This window comes from Ursus maritimus (assembly GCF_017311325.1).
Source record: "Ursus maritimus isolate PB19 chromosome X unlocalized genomic scaffold, ASM1731132v1 scaffold_X1, whole genome shotgun sequence".
NCBI classification, from domain to species: Eukaryota; Metazoa; Chordata; class Mammalia; order Carnivora; family Ursidae; genus Ursus; species Ursus maritimus.
Window position 1 is genome coordinate 106,812,172 of NW_024423319.1, and position 22,209 is coordinate 106,834,380.

Here is a 22,209-nt window from a genome sequence, read left to right on the forward strand (position 1 = left end):
AAGCATTAACATGAATTTTATCTGTCTGCCCACCGAAGTCATCCCAACAATACCTGAATAAGGTGACACTTAAAGCCATGTAAAGGTTTTGTCTGCTATAACACATTCATCTGATTTGCTTTGCTGCATAACATTGTAGTTCCTAAACCTAACTGAAAATAAATCATCTTTTAAAAGTCTACTTCTTGTAGCCTGTGAAATTCTATCACGATACTGATGTTTCATCCAATACATCATCTAAGTGGTTTCCTATCACATTCAACCCCAATGAATTTAGATAAAAGCAGGAGAGCTCTTCATTGATAGTTAAGAAGACGTAAAGTGAATTTGGCTATTTTCTTATTACAAGAAACAAATAATGGGATTGTATCTTTAGAGTAATGTTTTAGCAGTTCCTGAACTCAGACAAAAAGGGAAATAAGTTTGTACCAGTCCAAGTACCTACAATAATATGATAGAAGCATTTACTATCAGGGCACCTGGGTAGCTCAATCAGTTAAGCGGCCAATTCTTGATTTCAGCACAGGTCATGATCTCTGGGTCCTGGGATCGAGCCCCGTGTGGGGCTTTGCCGCTCAGCCAGGAGTCGGCTCAAGGATTCTCTCTCCCCCTCACTCTGCTCCCCACCCTGCTCACGTTCTCTCTCAAAAATAAATACATAAATCTTAAAAAAAAAAAAAGCAGCATTTACCACCAACAGTTCACACTATTACACTCCGTGCTTTTAATAACAAGGCTTTCTCACTAAAAATACTGCATTAACGTTGGACTCTCAAAACACTAGCTGTGATACATTGCTTACCTAAAAAAATATATATTAGTTATTTTAGGCTGATCAAGGTTAAAATGGCTGTTTAATGATTTCTTACTTCAGCTCTAAGCTCAGATATGTGTTTGCATCTGATCAGCCATAAAAAGACCTTGCTTTGCCTGCATTCAGTGGAATAAAATGATAAATTAGCAATCAGTTTATCCTTTGCCAAAAAGAAATATGTTCTAAATTTATATACTATAAACTGTCTAATAAATTATATCCACATACTACACATTTCATGTTTATATTATGCACCTTTTAGGGGAGGAAAAACGACAGATGTTTATTCAAATGATATATAATAATATCCTAAGGATGTCAATTCATACATATGAATTCTGTATAAGGTGTAAGTGGTTACCTTACCAGGAATATAACAAGTCCCTGTAATGCAAAAAACTATTTTAAAGTTAAATTCACACAATTTAGTCATCACTTTTCTCTTCTCCAGTACAAAGTCCTCTGTCAGTCTTCACTGATAATTTCATGCTAAAATGTTCCAAGTTTAGATTCCTTCACCAATAAAAGAAATAGGAAAGAGTATTTTTCTATCTCAAGTTTAAGGAAAACACTTATCACACAATAAAGAAACCCAAGCAAATGCGAGTTTGTGACTATATGAACAGGTATCATTAATACATTATTTGAATTCCTCCATGGCACCTAAATTGTAATTTAAAACCCAATAAACAAAAAACCATAAGAACAGGCCCAAACTCTACCATGAAATGGGGAATGAAAACAAAATCTATTTATCCCTAAGGGTGCCTGGGTGGTTTAGTCGGTTGAGGGTCTGACTCTTGATTTCGGCTCGGGTCATGATCCCAGGGTTGTGGGATCAGCCCCGCCTCGGGCTCGGTACTCAGTACAGAGCCTTTTTGAGGTTTTCTGCCTCTCCCTCTCCCTCTGACTCTCCCCTGCTCACTCATGCTATCTCTCTCAAATAAAATCTTCAAAAATACATAACAATAAAATCTATTTATCCCTAAACATTTAGTTTAAGACAATGATAAAAGTAGCACACACTTCACCTAAATAACGCCATTGAAACAGTGCTAGAACATAACGTTACTTAAGACTAACAAGTGTGATGCATTATGTGATTCCAACCTTTCTGAAAAAAAATATTAACAAGTAACAGCATCCCCACCAGCTTGGAGCCTACAGAGTCAATTACCTTGTCCATTTTTCCAAATGATTTAGTACTGCCTTTTAACGTTACAAACATAAATCTATCCTAGCACTGCCATTCCAATGTATTTTGGTGCCTTGGGGGCTGCCTAAAAATGAAAAGGCATCCAAGTGAAATACTTATTATACCTCAAAATTTCAGTGCCTAATGTGAAGTAATTCCCTACCATTTAGCAATCTGTCTTATGTATATTCTACATTTGCACTTATAAGGATTTTACCATTCTTTGGGAAATTAGTGGTAAAACATGGTTTTCAAAAAACCGCTATGTGTGTTTAAATTCACAAAAACATAGCTTTTTTGCAACCATACGGAAATTCAATCCTTTTACACAGGTACACAAAATATATCACACCAAAAAAACCCTAAACAAAACCAATACTTTTGGAAGTAGAACGATGCAAATTTATTTCAGGAGCTCATATTACAAAAGATCACATCTGGATCCATTTATAACCCTGAGGGACAAAGTCGTAAAATATAGGTGTGCTCAACTGAGTCATTTATCCATACCAAGTACAGAACTTGAAATAAATCCTAAAATCAAGGCTTAAAACCATTTTAAGAGACAAGATCTTAAGTGTTCTTTGTTTGTTTGTTTGTTAGTGAGCTCTACGCCCAACATAGGGCTTGAACTCAGGACCCCAAGATCAAGAGTCACATGCTCTATCAACTGAGCCAGGCAGGTGCCCCCTAAGTGTTTTTAAGAAGTAATTTTCCTTCCCAAAACAAAGTTCAATTAAAAGGTTAACTATATTTAACTGTATTTAACTATATTCATCAGCTCTTCAGTTCAAAATACTATTTTCATTGTTAATATGATCTACATCTTTTTGTGTGATCTGAATAATGAGATCTAGGAAGTGGGGCTGGAGAAAGTGAACCTTGCATTAGTGAAGAGGTAAAAATCCTTTTGACATAGACCATATACCAGGATTTGTTCCATCTGGTTATGTAAATGGAAGGCTCAGAGTTTTTTGATCTTTGGTGAACTGGGGTAAAGAGTTATGATTATGATGGTTAAAGGCAAATTCATTTACAGGTGGGCCACCATTTTGAGAAACAGAACATTCTGGAAGAGGAGAATTTATCTAAGGTAGCACCTGAGCAATAGTATATCCAGGCGAAGAAGTTAACTGTGATAGATCAGAAGTCATGGGTAGAGGTGGCACTTGACTACAAACCAAGCGAGGAGTACCTGAATCCTGGAGAGATATGACATTGGCTGGCTTAGTGGTGGTGGAGGAGATGGCGGGGCAGGGGGTGGGGAGAATGCACCTGCTCTAGAGGCATAATTGGATGAGGGTGCCATTCCATTGATTGACTTTGGTATTCAGGATGATGATAAGAAGGTGCTAGAGCAGGTGGTGACAGTTCTTTAGAACCAGAATTTGAGTCATCCTGAAGAGGGATGATGATCAAATTGCTGTGTTCTCTTATTGAAATACTAATGGTTTCTCAATGGACTGAAGGAGGTGGGGGTGGAGACAACTGCCGAAGGAGCACGTAGATCCTCCCATGGCACACACTGCACTGGAGTTGGTGACCTCTCGATGTGCTGCTCTGATGTCATATGTCTCATATGGTCCTTGTCTAGGAGCATTGCATGGAAACAGCTGTTGGTGAAGCAATACAACAATGAGCCTTTTCAGGTGGAGCACAGTTAAGTTTGTAAGCTTTCTTATGGTGGTGGTTGATATGAGCTCATAAGTCTTTTTCAGACAAATATGTTTGCTTGTATCCTTGGACGGTTCTATCCATGAGGATGGAACCTTGTATATGCTCCCCAATGAGCAGTATAGGAATACTACAGCCTGGATACATAATCATCTTCATTTTCGTCACATAAATTAGCACAGTCATAGCAAAAGGCATATTTGCACAGAATCACTGGCCCATAAACTTGACTAGGCAAATCACATTTGTCACAGAAATGCACTGGCAAATCATCCTTTTCCCCTATGATGTTCATCTTAGAGTTCTCCCAAAGGCATTCGGGAAATTTTTTCTTTTTTCCCAAAAGTTCCCCTCCTTTACAGTCACGCTGCCCTTCTTTGTTATATTCAAATTCTTCTTCACCAACAGGCATCCCATTCATAGTCCCTGCAATTTGAGACACAAATTTGGCTTTGCTCACATACTTGGAAATGAGCTTTAAAGGCATTGGTCTGCGAATATCAAGGCCACCTGCTGATCCAGAACTCTCTGTGCCTGGTAACCGATCATCAGCGGCAGTGGAATGCACATTTCAGCTCAAACTGCACCTGGGAGTGGAAGCCAAAGACCTGCCCTCCTCCGGCCCATGCAGCCTGAACATCCAGGGTCTTTCTTCTTCTCTCCCCTACCCTATCTCACTACTCCGGTGAAGGATTCAGGCACAGGTTTGGACAGGGAGACAAAGAGCTTTAGTTGAGTTGTTGAGATTGCTAAGTGATTCTTCATGAGCCACAAGAGAAAGTGGCCTCTAACTGTGGAAACAGACTCATGGGGATGGGGAAGGGAAGCGCAGTAATAACCAAAAGTAGAAGCTCCCAGCAGACCGCATAGACCGTTGCCTTCTAGACTGTCTGACTTATTTTTACCCAAATGCATTTCGGTAAACTGCCTTAAATCCCTTGATGGGGTGTGTGTGTGTGTGTGTGTGTGTGTGTGTGTGTGTGTGTGTGTACATCTATATGTACATACATACATATACATATATACATACACACCTCCAAGATTTTGTCATGATACAATGAATTTAAAATCATCTTTGTCTGGAGGAAGGGAGCACGGTATTTATCTTCAAAGGAAGAATTATGTGGAAGTAGTGAACATGGTAATTTCCCAGGGCTAGACATTTGCTGTTCCTCCTTTAAAAACGACTATGCGTATACAGGCCAAATTTCTCCAGGTTTTACCTTCCTGCAGGTAGAAAATGGACTACAAAAAGAATAACAAACCATATTTACTTGGCTCTACCCCCACCCATAATTGTGGCTCCCCTATACCTCAGAGGGTCTTTCCTCAATGTTCAGACATTCAGCCTTTGGCTTTGTTGACTATCAAGTCTCCCCAAAAAACACCAAAAAAATTGATCAAAGCCAAATTTTTAAAGATTTAACTGCAGTATTGGAGAACACTCCCTTGACAGAATCTAGTGTCCCAAAAGTGGGATAGCAGGGTGTGATCTTAGGGACCGGGCTGGGTAATTTTAGGATAGGTCTTGCAGGGTGGATGGGGCAGATTTGATAATATGACAGCTATAGACTGGTAAGCGCAGGGAGCTGTGAACAGTGAAGCAACTATTTATAAGGAATATGCTATTCTTGTTAAGTAAACTCTTTCAGTTGGCTCACAAATTTATCTTCCAGGAAGAAGTATTTCCTGGAACAAATAGTTAAGTTTGCTTATTCTCAGAATTGTTTAACATAGGACCAGAAAACTATCCCCAGTCCCATCACTGTTTAACGCGGTGACAGGTAATCACATTGTTTCAGTAGTCAGCCACCATTCTCTTTTCTCTGGCTCTGCCTTGTTCAGATTCTTGGCTACACCGATGGTGGAAACACAGCGATGCCCAGAGAGCCACCAAAGGCACCAGAGCCCACCCACGCCCAAAGCCACTCTTTCCCCAGCAAAGAAACAATACTCATGGAAGGTGCTGCTAAGGGCAAGAAGATAAATGGACTTCGTTGCCCTCCTTTCTTTCACTCTATTACCTGGGCTACAAAGCACTTCAGACTTACTCCCCCTGAAGTCATAAAGAGATTTTTCAGAAACCGTCTTTTTTACTTGATCTTAATTATTGCGCCCCCCCACCACCACCACTGGCTCTGCACTGCAAGGACTCAGGCAGTGCAAGCAAACTCATAGTAGCTGGTTTAAATCTGAATACACAGTGCCACTCGCTTTTCATACTTTCCCCTAGTTCTTGAACTTTCTCGATATTTCAGCAATGAGGGACTCTCTTAGGATTCATTCACTCCCAGGAGGCAATGTGATCCTTCATGCAAGTAACTTCCTTATGGGCCTACCTCATGGAGTCTCCAAACACACCCCACCTGCCTAAACACTAAGGCCAGTGCACTTTATTCTCTCAAACCGGGCCTCCCGTTACAGGCTGATTTGAATTTTAGATAATTTGAAATTATTTTGGCTTAAAAAAAAAAGATGTACTTTTTCATAAGTCAAAGTAGTTCTTACAACAGTAGGGATGTTTTGCCCCTACGATAAACAATGAACCAGGATTCTGAGCCCAAACTAAAACCTACAGCATTAAGACATACCCACACATTCCTGTTTTGCAAGTACAGCTACATGCTTGCCAGGCTCTTTATGAGGGTTCGGTATTCTTTTTTATGTTTTAGCAATGTGCACGTAATTCAAATACCGTGAATACAAGTAGAAAAAAATCTGTCCATAACTTCTTTTCTCTTCTTTCCTAGAACCAATATTTCTCTGTCTAAACTGAGACATTTCTCAGATGACACAATTCTGTCCTGACACTTTAACCCTGGATGAAAAAAGCCAGCTCTCTTTCCTACTTGGCTCAATTTGCTTTTCTTGCTCATTGCATCTACTTCAAATTATTTTAGAAATACATTCTCTAAGTTCAGCCTTTGAGTCACAAAAGCATGCTTTACTGTGGATGGGCAATGTTAACTTCGAACCCGACATCTCACACCCAGCGCTGCTCTGCTGCAACACTGCCGACAGCTCTGCTTTGAGTATCTGTTTGTTTATAGCTGAGAAGCTGGACCTGAAAGCCCTTAATAAATATTATTTGGTGAAATTGTTGATAAGATAAAGGGTATTGACCTTTCATTTAGGCCCATCAGATTTAAGAAGTTATCTTGCTATACTTGAAAAGCTGCCTTTACAAACTGATCCTTATTTAGTGCCTTTAAACAAAAAGTTAAATGGGCTTCCATTCAGCAGTCTCCTTTAGGGCACAGAGACTCTGTCCTTCAATCTTGGTGCTCTTAAAAGTTGCTAGCCTTCCATTCGATTGACAAAGGAGAAATTCAGTGTCTATCAGCCTGTTACAGTGATTGGATATAAAACAGTTTGGGCTTGGAGATTTAAAAGAAATTGGACCTTTTAAAATTGTTTTGACTCATGGAGGCCTGTTAGAATTCGGCTGCCTCAAAAGAAATCTGAATGAGGCTGACAATGAAGAGTTAGGGACTGCACAAAGCAAGAGTATCAACGTGCAAAATTAATGCTAGGAAACAGGTTGAGACATCTCCGTGTAAGCCACATGCCATCTGGCCCAGAAGCAGTCATTCTACCAGAGTGACACCAAAGGTCGGTGGGAGCGAGAGCCGCATGTCCCACTGCCAGGCTCCTGGATTTTATTTCTCGTTTAAGGGAATCTGATCTGTCATTCCTCCGGCTCCTGTGGGCTTTAAATTCACATAATCAACATATCACTGCCAGAGACTTAGTAATAGCAGAGGCAGTTTAAAGGTGAGTGGAGAATAATCTGGCTCCCAAGCCAGATGCCTTCAGTTCTGCAAAGAAATAAAAAGTCCATCTCGGGTTCCAAAAAGTAAGGCAAATTGCCCTGTGTGAAAAAGCCCTCCGCTTCCATCCCAAATGTGCCGGTAGCTCTGTTATACTTCCTGGGAGGGAGGGCTGGCCTTCTGCAAAAGTTGAGAGCAATGGTTCTCAAAATGTGGTCCACAGACTTCTAGGGATTGCCAAGGCCCTTCCTGAGGATCCTTGAGGTCAAAACTATTTCCACAATAATACAAAGGCGTCATTTGCCTCTTTTACCATTTGACACTGACGATGATGATGCAAAAAGGAAGGGTGCTTAAAAGTGCTGGCATGTTAGCATGAAGCAAGGCAACAGCCCCAAGCTATACTAGTAATCTCTGTATTTTTTACTGTCACTCAGTAAAAAGAAAATGCCAGTTTCACTTGAGAACACCTCTGATTAAGCTCGAAAAATTATTAATGTTAATAAATCTCAACCCTTTAATACACGTCTTCTTCCTATTTGGTGCGACCAAATGGAAAGTACACACGAAGCACTTTTGCTGCATGTTGAATGGCTGTCTCAAGGAAAAGTATTTATGCCATCATTTGAGTTGGAAGGTGAACTATCTGCTTTTTTCCTGGAACATGTTTTCACTTAAAAGAACAACTGACAAACTATGGCCATTCAAACTTGAGTATCTGGCAGACATTTTCTCAAAAATGACCAAAATTAGCCTGTCACTTCAGGAAAAACAATGGACAATTTGTTGCCAATTATAAAATTCAATCTTTTGAATGAAAATTAGAGTTTCTAAAATCTTCTATCTGCCACCATGATCCTGACAGCTTCCCAGTACTAAATAAAGACTTACCTGATGGTGATTAATGTTGAACTTAATTTTTTGGAATTGAATACTGAAATGTGACAAAGTTTGGAAGTTCTGGATAACTCAGTGAACCACTATTTTCCAAATGACCAATGGCTGATGTTATAAAATCATGCATGATTAAAAGACCCATTTAAAATCAAGACAGTAGTGGATTTCAAAGTAACAGAGTATGAAAACTCTCTGATATGTTTCAGATTCCTTATTGCAACTAACCTTGAAGTAACTGCCATTTGTTGTTGAGTTTTGTTTTAGTTTCAAAGAATAGCCACAATGACCTGAAAGGCTGTTCTAATACCCCCCCACTTTCCAACATTATATCCATATGGGATTTTCTTCTTGTATTTCACCAAACCAAATATCACCAAAGATTAAATGCCAGGGCGCTTGGGTGGTTCACTCAGTTAAGGGTCCAACTCTTGATTTTGGCCCAGATCATGACCTTAGGGTCCTGGGATCCAGCCCTGCATCAGGCTTCCTACTCAGTGGGGAGTTTACTTCTCCCTCTGCCCCTCCCCGTGCTCTCTCGCTCTGTCTCTCTCTCAAATAAATAAATAAATAAATAAATCTTTTTTAAAAATAGATTAAATGCAGAAGCAGGTATGAGAATCCAGCTGTCTTCTATTAAACTAGGCATTGAAGAGATTTGCAAAAATTTATAACAATGCTGCTCTTCTCACTAATGTTTTTTCTTTTAGAAAATAGATTTTTCACAAAAATGTGTTGTTTATGCTGATGTGTAATGGTTCATTATTGTTATTTTAAACTGAAATTATAAATGAAGATTTTAAAGTTTCTCAATAGATACACTGCACATAAGCAAAAGTTCTTTGGGGTCCTCAATAATATTTAAGAGGGGAGAGGAATCCTGAAAGTAAACAAAACGTTGGAGAACTGTTGTTCTAGATGATCTTTCATGAGTTCTCACCCACCCACTCAGAGACTCAGCCTTCCTACCCCCGCCATTCACTGCCCTAAACTCTGTCCCATCCGAACCAAACTACCCAGAAGACCCCAGAACGTCCTCATGTTCAAAACTGGCTGATGGTAGCATGGGAAAGGGAAAGCAGATGGAGATCTCTCAAATGCCGAGCACTATATCATGCACCTAATATGTGGTATTTCACTGAATCCTCACGAGAGCCCTAAGAGGTGAAAGTAATAATGATATGCCCAAATAATGGGGCAGTGGGACACAGGGGGAGCCAACATTATTTCAAGGGTCAGCAAAACCACAAGCTCACTAAGAATGATCTGTAGACCGAATAAATAAAAACATATTACAAATACCACACTACCAATTTTCAAATATATGTGGGCATTGCATACTTAAATGAAATTTCACTGTGAAGCATTATCAAATTCAAAAAAGCTTCTGGACATTGTGTGTTTTTCTTTTACAATTTCAATCAGTGAATCATGACACATGCGTGGGAGATAAAGACTGTTGACAATGAACAGGAAAACAAAGAGATCCTCATATTTGAAAAATATTGAGAATCACCGCACTGTAATGACAATGAATCCACCACGCAGTCAGTACCTTTGGGACAATGCTAAACTAGTTTGAGTGGTATCCTTACTGCTAAAAGCCTACTTTTTGCCATCAAAGTATTTAAAACTCAAGACAAGGAAGTCAATACACAGATATGAAAGCCAGTAGCCCAGTACAGTACAGGGTTGGATGAGGGTAGTAAACAACAAAAATTCAACCAAGTCAACTTTAAAGATCTAAGTGGCTTTATTAAAGGATTCATGAATCGGGCAGCTTCCCACCTAGCCAGTAGGGGGAGCTCCAAAGGACTAGAGAAAAGGAAAGGATTTTAAAGGTAGAGAGGGAGTGGCGAAAAAGAAATTATTAGCAACAAAAAACCATACATTACCTTGGAATTAACTTAACCAGAGACGTAAAGGACCTGTATTCTGGAAACTATAAATCACTCTTGAAAGATATTGAGGAAGACACAAAAAGATGGAAAAATATTCCATGCTCATGGATCAGAAGAATTAACATAGTTAAAATGTCCATGCTACCCAGAGCAATCTACACTTTCAATGCTATCCCGATCAAAATACCGAGGACATTTTTCAAAGAACTGGAACAAATAGTCCTTAAATTTGTATGGAAGCAGAAAAGGCCACGAATCGCCAAGGAACTGCTGAAAAGGAAAAACAAAGCTGGGGGCATCACAATGCCGGATTTCGAGCTGTACTACAAAGCTGTGATCACAAAGACAGCATGGTACTGGCACAAAAACAGACACATAGACCAATGGAACAGAATAGAGAACCCAGAAATGGACCCTCGGCTCTTTGGGCAACTCATCTTTGATAAAGCAGGAAAAAAAATCTGGTGGAAAAAAGACAGTCTCTTCAATAAATGGTGCTGGGAAAATTGGACAGCTACATGCAAAAGAATGAAACTTGACCACTCTCTCACACCATACACAAAGATAAACTCCAAATGGATGAAAGACCTCGATGTGAGACAGGAATCCATCAAAATCCTAGAGGAGAACATAGGCAGGAACCTCTCTGACATCGGCCACAGCAACTTTTTTCATGACACATCTCCAAAGGCAAGAGAAACAAAAGAAAAAATGAACTTGTGGGACTTTATCAAGATAAAAAGCTTCTGCACAGCCAAGGAAACAGTCAAAAAAACTAAGAGGCAGCCCACGGAATGGGAGAATATATTTGCAAATGATGCTACAGATAAAAGACTGGTATCCAAGATCTACAAAGAACTTCTCAAACTCAATATGTGAGAAACAAATAAACAAATCATAAAATGGGCAGAAGATATGAACAGACACTTTTCCAATGATGACATACAAATGGCTAACAGACACATGAAAAAATGTTCAAAATCATTAGACATCAGGGAAATTCAAATCAAAACCACACTAAGATACCACCTTATGCCAGTTAGAATGGCAAAAATAGACAAGGCAAGAAACCACAATTGTTGGAGAGGATGTGGAGAAAGGGGATCCCTCCTACATTGTTGGTGGGAATGCAAGTTGGTACAGCCACTCTGGAAAACAGTGTGGAGGTCCCTTAAAAAGTTAATTGAGGGGCGCCTGGGTGGCACAGCGGTTAAGCGTCTGCCTTCGGCTCAGGGCGTGATCCTGGCGTTCTGGGATCGAGCCCCACATCAGGCTCCTCTGCTGTGAGCCTGCTTCTTCCTCTCCCACTCCCCCTGCTTGTGTTCCCTCTCTCGCTGGCTATCTCTGTCTCTGTTGAATAAATAAATAAAATCTTAAAAAAAAAAAAGTTAATTGAGCTACTCTATGACCTGCCATTGCACTACTGGGTATTTACCCCAAAGATACAGACGTAGTGAAGAGAAGGGCCATATGCACCCCAACGTTCATAGCAGCATTGGCCACAATAGCTAAATCGTGGAAGGAGCCAAGATGCCCTTCAAAAGATGACTGGATTAAGAAGTTGTGGTCCATATATACAATGGAATATTACTCAGCTATCAGAAGGAACGAGTTCTCAACACTTGCTGCAACATGGATGGCACTGGAGGAGATAATGCTAAGTGAAATAAGTCAAGCAGAGAAAGACAATTATCATATGGTTTCTCTCATCTATGGAACATAAGAACTAGGAAGATCGGTAGGGGAAGAAAAGGATAGAGAAAGGGGGGGTAATCAGAAGGGGGAATGAAGCATGAGAGACTATGGATTCTGAGAAACAAACTGCGGCTTCAGAGGGGAGGGGGGTGGGGGAATGGGATAGACTGGTCATGGGTAGTAAGGAGGGCACATATTGCATGGTGCACTGGGTGTTATACGCAACTAATGAATCATCGAACTTTACATCAAAAACCAGGGATGTACTATATGGTGACTAACATAATATAATAAAAAAACATTTAAAAAAATTAAAAATAAATAAATAAATAAATAAATAAATAAATAAATAAGAAATTATTAGCAAAGAATCCATTGTTTTAGGCAAGGTTGCCCTCCTAAGGGGAACTGAAGGGGTCTAGCGGTAAAGTTCCTAGTGCTGATCAGGAAATTTCCATGTTGACTGGTTAAAGGTGACATTCCTAGGGGCTTGAAATGTAGTTAGGTTAGGCGTTGAGTCTCACTTTGAGACCTGGGGCCTTAACATAAGTGATATCATTTGGGGCCTGTGGTTTTCTTTTTAACTAGGGAAATAGACAGAAAGTGCTCTAAGAGTTCTGGGTATGTAGAAAACTTCTAGTCAAGAGAATTTTGGATGAACGAAGATTGGATCTGCATCTTTAAAGATAGAATTTAACTGTCCTTCCAAGTCAAGGGAACAGAATAGACAAAAACAAATGTGGAGAGTCCACGTGTTCAAGGGCAAGATGTTCAACTCAATAGAGGGCTCATACAAAGAAGCAATGGGAGATACAGTTGGGAAAGGTAGTTTAGCGCCAAATGTTAGAGGGTTTGGATGGACAAAAGAAGGGTATAAACTTATCTCTATAGGCAATTCAGAATCATCGAGTAAAGATATAAAAGAAAAGGAGCAGAACATAATGTAGATTGGCAAACTGGAAGAGGCATCAGAAAGTCTTATTAGGAAGCAAGTTATAGCTCAGAACTGAGACTGTTCAAGTCAGAGTAGGTAAATAGAAGGCAAAAGGAACAAGCACGAGGGAGACATTGAAAGGCCACAGTTTGGTGACTAATTTAATGGGAGCAGGCAATGGAGAGAAGGGAAACAGAGGACTTGGAAGTTTTCAAGTCCAAAAGACTATCACGTGGTACAATTAGAGAAGACCCAATTAGCCTGAAGCACATATGCTTACTCAACATCCTCCCAAGTTTGGTCCTGGCCCACCAGAAGGTCTGAGGTCTATGTTTAGTAACATGGAAGAATTCTGCCTTAGTCTTAAAAGGTAACGAGAATTGTTTCCTGAACTCACTACTAATCAATTCATCAGCTATTTGGGAGGTCCCTGCTCCTCCCCACCCTGTGACAGTAAGATGAATTTATGTTAAAGGCTGTATCTGCCCACTCATTACCCAGGCCCACAACCAGACTGCTCCCTTCACTGAGCAGTTCTGATGGGTTCTCCCTGGACTCCAGGACCATCAAGGCCTTTGGACTTGGCTTTGTTTTTGTGAGGATGCTACCTGGGATTGGGGGCCTTACTTTTGTACTGATATCTTGGCCTTCTGGCCCATGACTCAATTGTACTTGGCTTTACTCCACAGCTGTGGATAAGAGGCACCTGCCTCAACTCCCTCTGCTGCTTTCCCAGACTCTCTTTAACTCTACATTTCCCCCTAGCCATGGATTGGAGAGCAAGATTAGCTGGGGGTTTTGCATAGTACTAGGTCCGGTTCTGAATGGTGTTTGGCTAGAGTTAAAAGGGAGAGGATCATAGAAATGTCAAGAAGGAGAATGACGAGGAAGAAGCTCAAGATGAACACTTTCAGGGGCGCCTGGGTGGCTCAGTCACTAAGCGTCTGCCTTTGGCTCAGGGCATGATTCCAGCGTTATGGGATGGAGCCCCACATCAGGCTCCTCTGCTGGGAGCCTGCTTCTTCCTCTCCCATTCCCCCTGCTTGTGTTCCCTCTCTTGCTGGCTGTCTCTCTCTCTAATAAATAAATAAAATCTTTAAAAAAAAAAATCTCCACCCTGAACACTTTCAGGGTGGAGAAAGGGAAGGAGGATGGCACGATGACGAGATAGCACAGAAAGCTCTGTTGGAGAGAGGAAACCTGGCTGTCCTCCCATCTGGCCAAGGGCAGATCAAGCGCTTTGTTACAGCATGAGAGATTTAGAGAAGGTAAAAGAATTCCTTGGACAAATGAAGAAATGGGTTTCAGAGGGCTTTTGTGTAATTACCTTCGCAGGAGATGGCTAAGAATAGCATGGCTCCTCTGGCAGCTAGAAGGTGAAGGGGCCTTTTCTTGCTGTCCCTTCTGTAACTCCCCTCTTCTTTTACTGTAGGGATAGAAATTTTCGCACTCTGTTTAGGTCCCCATGGAAAAGCTCTGAACCTTTCTCCAGAGAAAAGGCTCTTGGCCAATTCCTGATATTTTTAGAATAAAATCAGCTAGTAAAGCTGTCGCCCCAGTGGTCACCAGGGCACTGCAATGGTGATAATTCCAAAAGCAATAGAGGCAATTTCAGACTAAATGATATCCTAGGCAGACTAAAAATTGTTTCTTTAACTGAAGGATTGCATGGCTGGGTTTTAATTAGAATGGATTAATACAGTGTTCCCGTTTATAAAAACCAAAATTGAAAGGAAGGAAGTGCAATGAGGCAATTAAAGTAAGGAAAATATCACCCAGACCCTCTCCCACCCAAACATCACCCTTAAGAAAGAGAGGGAAAATTAAATTAAAAGTTACGTTATTCTTTCTATACCTAGATAATCTCTATATATCTAAAATCTCAGGGCTATCACATATTTACATAAGTTTCAAGTCTATGTGTATATATGTGTGTGCGTGTGTATTTATATAGACGTGTATGTTGAGTCATACTTTTTTACACCTCTATAATCATACAAACACATGCATAGATTGTTTTTACAATAGTACATGACAGTGTCTATAGGTACCACATGTTTTCTAGTTCTAGAACAGCATTAACAGAGGGCTTCTTGAGTCAATTACCTCCCCCCGCAACTGACTCATTTGGCCAATCCAAGAAGTGTACATGTTAGTGCAGATGACCCACATGATCCTCCAATGAAAAAAATATGAAATGTGTCACTGAGTGTTCATTTATTTAAAGATTTTACTTGTTTATTTGAGAGAGAGAGCACACAAACGGGTAGAGGGAGAGGAGAGAATCTCCAGCAGACTCCCTGCTGAGCACGGAGCCCAATTTGGGGCTTGACCCCAGGGCCTGGAGGATCATGACCTGAGCCGAAGGCAGATGCTTAACCAACTGAGCCACCCGGCGCCCCAATGAGTGTTCATTCTAAGAAGCAATGGGAAGTACTTGACAAACTTTCTCTTGTTTGTCACAGCAGTGTCCTTTGACCTACGCAATCGCAGAACAGTGTTAAGGGGGAATAGAAAGACAGGAAGCAGGCTAGATGTGTTTCATCATTTATCAAATTAAAGGTTCTACCATATTTTTTAATTAAAAAAATAAAGCACCATGCCCACATGTAGATTCCAAACCCATCTACTACCAAGTCCATTCAGAGAAATTCTCATACCTGCCCCCACCTCCCCACCCTATGCCACCAACATGTCCTATCTCCTGCAGATTACTGCAGGGGCCTCTTAACTGGTGCCCCAGGTTTCAGGCTTATCCCTCGCCAAGTGTTCTCCATACCACCACCAGCTTACTCTTCATTAAACAGAAATCCATTTATGTCACTGGTTTGATTTAAATTGTTAAGTGGCTTCCAAATGCCTACCGGATCAAATCCAAACTCAGCAGCCTAACCCTCCAAGGCCCTTCTCCATCTGGCCTCTGCCAAGCTATTTTGTTTATCACTAACCCCTCCTTGGCCACTCTTCAAGCTCCAGCCTTAGCAAGCCATTTCCAGCCCCTCCCAATGGGTTCTATTTTCCCCCACCACATCTTCCTGCTTTCCAGCAGCCGGGCCTTTCTGCCTGGAACTCTCTTCTCTGTGCTTGCTCCCTGTCTCTGGTGGATGCTACAAAAAATCAAGTCCAGCTTTATCTCTTCCAAGAAGTCTTCCCAAACAGACCCCACACCCAGTCTAGTGTCTTGCCTGTGTTCCTGTAACAAGTGCAGAATTACCCAAGAGTATCAGCAAAAGAAGAACTCAAAAAATGGGCGGAGAAAAGATTTTTGAAGGAGTTTGATATTATTTCCTTCAAAAAAATCAAAGTAGCTATCGTAGGGAAAAACTCCGAACTTCTGTGGACTTCCCCGTATTTTTTTTTACTGTTATTTTTTTAAAGATTTTATTTATTTATTCGAGAGAAAGAGAGGGTGAAAGAGAGCACACAAGCAGGGAGGGGAAGGGCCGAGGCAGAGGGAGATGCAGACTCCCCACTGAGCAAGGAGCCCTACTTGGGGCTCGATCCCAGGACCCCTGGGATCATGACCTGAGCTGAAGACAGACACTTAACTGACTGAGCCACCATGGTGCCCTTTTATTGTTATTTTTAATTTTATAGTGAAATATTCATATATAGAAGTACGCAAGTCATTAGCATAAATAGCATCCAGATCAAGAAACCTAATATTACCAATACCTCAAAAGCCCCCTTTCTGGGAACTTTCAGTCACTAACCCTCAAAGGACAACCTTTCCCTTGAGTTAGCACAGGCTAGTTTTACGTATTTATATGTTTCAAATAAATGGAATCATAAAGTAAGTTTTCTTTTGTGTTTAGATCTTTTGTTCAAATTATGTTTCTGATGACCACTCCTTTGTACGTAGCTGTCTGTTCATTCTTGTTATTATAGACTAATACTCAGTTCCTTACTGGCTACACTGATGATGGGCATCTGCAGAGCTTCCAGTTTGGGATTATTACAAAGAGTACTTTTATGAACATTCTTCTACATGTCTTTTGGTGAACACATGTGTGCCCTTCTACTGGATATACATTAGGTTTGTCAATATGAAATTGCCAATATTCGACCATTTTCCACCTACTGAGATGTCAGCTTAATACCCAGCGGTGAAGTTGCTGGGTCACAGGATACACGTCTATTTAGCCTTGGAAGATATCACCTAACAGTTTCCCAAAGTGGCCGTGTCAATTTGTAATCTCACTAGCAGTATATGAGAGTTCTGCTTGTCTAAATCCTTTTTTATTTTAGCCACCCTACAGAAAGGGGTATATAAATGAATCCTATTGTGGTTTTAGTTTGCATTTCCTTAAAGACTAGTGACATTAAGCCCCTTTTCATATATCTGTTGGCAATTTGGATATCCTCTTTCGTGAACAAGTTCGTTATCTGCCCAATTTCCTACTGAGTTGTCTGCCTTACTCATTTCTTATTATTATTTTGATTTCACAGCTGAGGGCATTGTAATTATTTCATCGCTGAGCTCTATAAATAGTTTTATCCAGTCCTGTTCCCAAAGAACCCTGCGTTCACCTCTATTCTATGATATATTACACTGTTGAAATTGTTATTTACATATCTACTTTTCCTGGTGAATTATAAAGTAATTTTTTAAATTGTTAAATAATTGGGAGCTAGAACTCTTATTCATCATTGTATTCCCAGCCCTAGAACGTATCTAGCAAGCAGTTCAATAGTTCAATAAATATTTATTCTGTTAACTAATATGCTTTTAACATTGTATTCTTCCTAAATTTGTGTTAACTTTTTTTAATACTCCTTTGTATAAAGCAAGGCAAATTGTATGAAGTAGAGCATTATGCCTGTCTCTGCTACCTTACGGAAGAACACTACTAGTTGCAAAAGAACAAAAATAACAATCAGAGCATAGCAGAATTTTTTGTTTAAATAACTAACTATAAATAATAAGCAATAAAAATCTCATATAACTGAAAAGAAAAAATCAAGATCTTAAGAGCTTAATAGACAAAGGGCATTGATATGTGGGTAATTTACATCAAGAGAAGTAAAAAAAAACAAAAAGCTAATTAGTAAAATTAAACAACCAGTCACACTTTCATATATTTGATAGGTGTAAAATATTAGTTTGGTTGAAATTAATAACACCTAGAGCTGGTCACATTACTAAGTGGGGCACCTTCTCATATTATTCTTCATTATGCTTGATATTATCATTGTTGGCTTACACATCTACCAGAAAAGGGCAGGACCCTTTTCTGATCCAGCCCTGTTGTAAAATGATGTATGTACCCTCATACATACAACCTTGTTAACAAGCAATTTGTCATTATATTTTCAAAGCTTATACAGGCCCCCTTTGATCAAGTAAATTCACTCTGAAGTATTATGGAAAAATCAAGAGGAAAGGGAAAAACTCTATACGTTATTTATCTCTGTATTATTTACAATAGTTAAAAATGAAATCAATAATAAGTTTTTTACAATAAAGAAATGACTGAATAAAATATGCCATAGAAACTCTAAAGAATATTACACTGCCATTGAAATGGAAGATCATGAAGCATCATGGATACCTGCCAATAGTATTAAATGAAAAAACCATGTAAAATCATTATGCTCTAAAATTACACCATGTAATCTTGCATGGAGCAAGTAAGCAGCATGGAAAAGGACCCATACAAAAGAAATAATTGGAAATTTTAAGATAGCAAGATTATGAAGGAGTTTTTTTCTTAAATTTTGTTACTGATCCTTTGGTCCCTACTTCCCCGAGACTCTCCTGGACATGGCCGCCATGCTTTCTCACCTGGATACTGCAACAGCCTCCTGACCAGTCTTCCTGCTTCTTCCCTTGTCCATCCACAGTCCATTCTCAACACGGCCAGAATCGCCCTAGAAATCACGAGTCAGATCTTGTCACTTTTTTGCTCAAAAGCCTCCATTCTTCCCATCTCACACAGAAGGAAGACGGGAATTCTTACAATGGCCTACATGACCATCAACAATCTGAATGCCCGTTTTCATTCTGACATCAACCTGTTCTCCACTCTTCCTCACCCCACTCTGCTCTAGCCACACTAGCCTCTTTCTTCTTCCTCAACACCTAATGGACACTCCTATCTGAATATTGGGAAGTTTTATTTTGTGCAGAAGTCAATTCTACTTTTTCATAGTTATTTTAATGAAACAAGCATCATGAACATTTGGTATTTTCCATTTCTCCTGAAGACGTGTAACTTAGTCTTTGGAGAATTCATTTGAGATGAGAGGAATGTATCTCTGTCCACCTTCCAGAATTGTCTAGGAATATGTCTAGGAGAATGCTAGAGTGGATCTGTCACGAATGCTCCAGAGGAAATTTTTACTTACCAATAGGGCCAAGAAAGAAAGAAAGAAAACGAGTATGTGTGTTGAGGGAGGAGAGCGGGAGAGGGAAGAAGGAAGGAAACTGGCAAGCGCAGTTAGATCTAGGGTGGTGTAATCTAGGTGAGGTGATGGAAGGTAAGGTGAGGGGCTCTAACTACGCTGGGGTCATATGAAAGACATGCAAAAACCATTTCAGGCAAACCAGTAAAGGCCCTGAAACTAAGAAGGTAGGAGAAAGCTTAGTAAATTTGAGAAATGTAAAGAAGACAAGTGTAACTAGGAAAAAAGCAACAGAGACAGGACAATGGAGAAATGGAGAGCCAGGTCACCCAGGGCCTTTAGGTCAGCATAAGTTGTTTGGACTTTATTGTAAATGCTATGGAGAAATCACTGAAGGGTTTTAAAACATAGGAATGAAAATGCTGTTATTGCAGTATTGTTTGTGAAGTTTGGGGTTAAGGTCACCAAAGCCCCGGATTAAGCAAAGTGCAATATGACAGCTAGCACTGTGCCTCATGTGTGGTAGGCAGAAGTTAAATGGTAGTCGGTTTTTCTTTCTTATTCTACAGTAAATATTATTTTGTACATATCACCAATGAACCTGGGTGAGGGAGCACCTTCATTATTGCTAGTATTTGTAGAGTGGGTTTAATAGGCTGAAGGCTTTAAAATGGTTTTATTCAATGCTTACAATAAAATTGAGGCATTGAGCCTTCAGTTCCTAAAGAACCATTTATGCTTAAAAAGGCTTTTGATTGATTTCTTCCCAACAAGCTATGTGCATTAACTCCAACTCAGTCTGCACCAAGCCTGTGTTTGTGCAAATGAGAGTTGAAATGTGAATCTCCAAGGACTGAGCTTGGTCCTTGTTGATAAGTAAAAATTTCCTCTGGAGCATTCGTGACAGATCCACTCTAGCATTCTCCTAGACATATTCCTAGGCAACTCTGGAAGGTGGACAGAGATACATTCCTCTCATCTCAAATGAATTCTCCAAAGACTAAGTTATATGTCTTCAGGAGAAATGGAAAATACCAAATGTTCATGATGCTTGTTTCATTAAAATAACTGTGAAAAAGTAGAATTGGCTTCTGCATAAAACAAAACCTCCCAATGTTTAGCAGTTTAAAGGAAACTTTAGGCTCTTTAGTTACAGATATTGCTGGGTAAAGACAATAATTCAGTATAGAACTATATCTGTAGCAGCATTCCTTCCAAAATAAATTTTTGTTCTATTTTCCCATTAGAAAACAAAATGTAGACTTTCAGTTACTCAGATATCGATCTACACTCCCTCTCACAAAAAAAGACACTAAAAATATAAAAAAGGTATAAGCCCACATGGGCAAAAATAATAGAACCCCCCCCCAAAAGCAAGTTAAAGCAGCCTGTGGAATACCACAGGCCTCAAGCCTTGGAAGCTCCAAATCACAGTGAACGTCAGTTAGGCAAGACAGGGTTAAAAATAACGTGATTGCCTGAAAGTCTGTAACTGCAGGCACATGCCCTCAACTACCCACAGGCAGGGTCACAAACTCTGGAGAAAGTGACCAGTAGACATTCTGGTGTTAGAAGACTGAACAGAGAGAGCACGGGCAGTCACAGGACTGAACACAGGTGCATTTAGGGGGAATCTATCCACTGAAATAGGGGGATAGCTCAGCCCAGAAATCCAGGACTTAGGGTCATCAAAGCTCTATGTCTGCCCAAGGGAGTACGTGGATAAAATTGGATTTAAATCTGGCCCCGCTGCTTGCTAGCTAAATATAATCAAGGGCAAGTCATTAACTTCTGGGTTCCCTTACCTATTAAATGGGGATAATAGGTATCTGAATGATTGGAATGATTAGAAAATGAAAATAAATAAAGCATTTGGTGCACACCTGGCACATGGGACATATTCACTGAATGGTAGCTGACATCATCAGTGAAGAGCAGGTTGTAGAGAGCTTTCTGGAGGCCCCGGGATGGAACTACCATCAAGTACAATTACCTGTAAATGGACTCTTTTCTTCACGTTATTTTCTAACAGATGACTCTGGAACAAAATGTGAATTCTTCAGTAAGTCACAAGGCAAGATCAGGTTTGTGAACATTGTTCCATATGCCCAGGAGACCACTGGAGAATGGACTTTGAAGTCAGACAAAATTGACTTAATTCCTGGCTCCTCTAATTACTAATGCAGTGAGTCACGTAAGGATTCCTCCCCTGTGAAGAAGAAACAGCAACAGTTCTTTGCAAGATTGTTGTGAGGATTGGCTGTCAAGCATGTAAGACCCTAGCAGAGGGCCTACGACCTGGTGGGTCTCCAGAAATGGAAGCTATTTTCATCATGATCATTATTAGGCCAAAAAACAAAATCATTTACAAATGTCAATTGAAAATCTGGTCAATTTTAAAATAAGTTTGCTTGGGCTTATTTTTTTTCATTCATCAAATGTCAATGGGCTGAGAGGACTGTGCAACTGTAAGCAAGGTACCGATTCCACTGACTGCTAAATCAGTTTGGAAATTGCCAGAGTGTACTTCTAGATAGTAAACTATACATCTCTTCTTGCCTAGGACACCTGCAGACATTTCAGCCCACCTGCCAGCATAAAGGATGCTCAATATTTTAGGTAGCTTTTATATGGGGGATTGTAACTTAATCACTAAGTTCTTCATTCTCTGTAAAATGGATCTCAAGCCAGACTTAATGCAAACAGTACTTCTATGATTGTAGATGAGAACTCATCTTTGCTTCTTGGTCTCTGAGCCTCAATTTGTCTTTCAAGTGGAGAAAGCATAAAATAAGAATATGAGGAGTAATTTCTCATTTCATAATGGAGAAGTAAAAACAATTTTCATCTAAATTTTCTAAAAATACTAGAAGATATAGCACAAGATTTTATTTCATAGGATATTTTATTTACTGTCTCAATGGGATATATTTTAAAAGCTTAGAACATATTGTATATCTATATCATAGCCACACAATCTTATATTC

The 22,209-nt window shown here is 39.9% G+C and overlaps 1 protein-coding gene across 1 annotated transcript; it reads right to left on the bottom strand.

The window, feature by feature from the left end:
- Nucleotides 1-2,956: 2,956 nt before the first annotated feature.
- Nucleotides 2,957-4,123, bottom strand: CBLL2 (Cbl proto-oncogene like 2). Its single transcript, XM_040637204.1, is given in 5 exon segments — nucleotides 2,957-3,078; nucleotides 3,332-3,463; nucleotides 3,513-3,599; nucleotides 3,641-3,845; nucleotides 3,847-4,123. Coding segments are annotated over 5 exon segments (804 nt in total). The 5' UTR covers nucleotides 4,105-4,123.
- Between the last annotated feature and the right edge of the window lie 18,086 nt (nucleotides 4,124-22,209).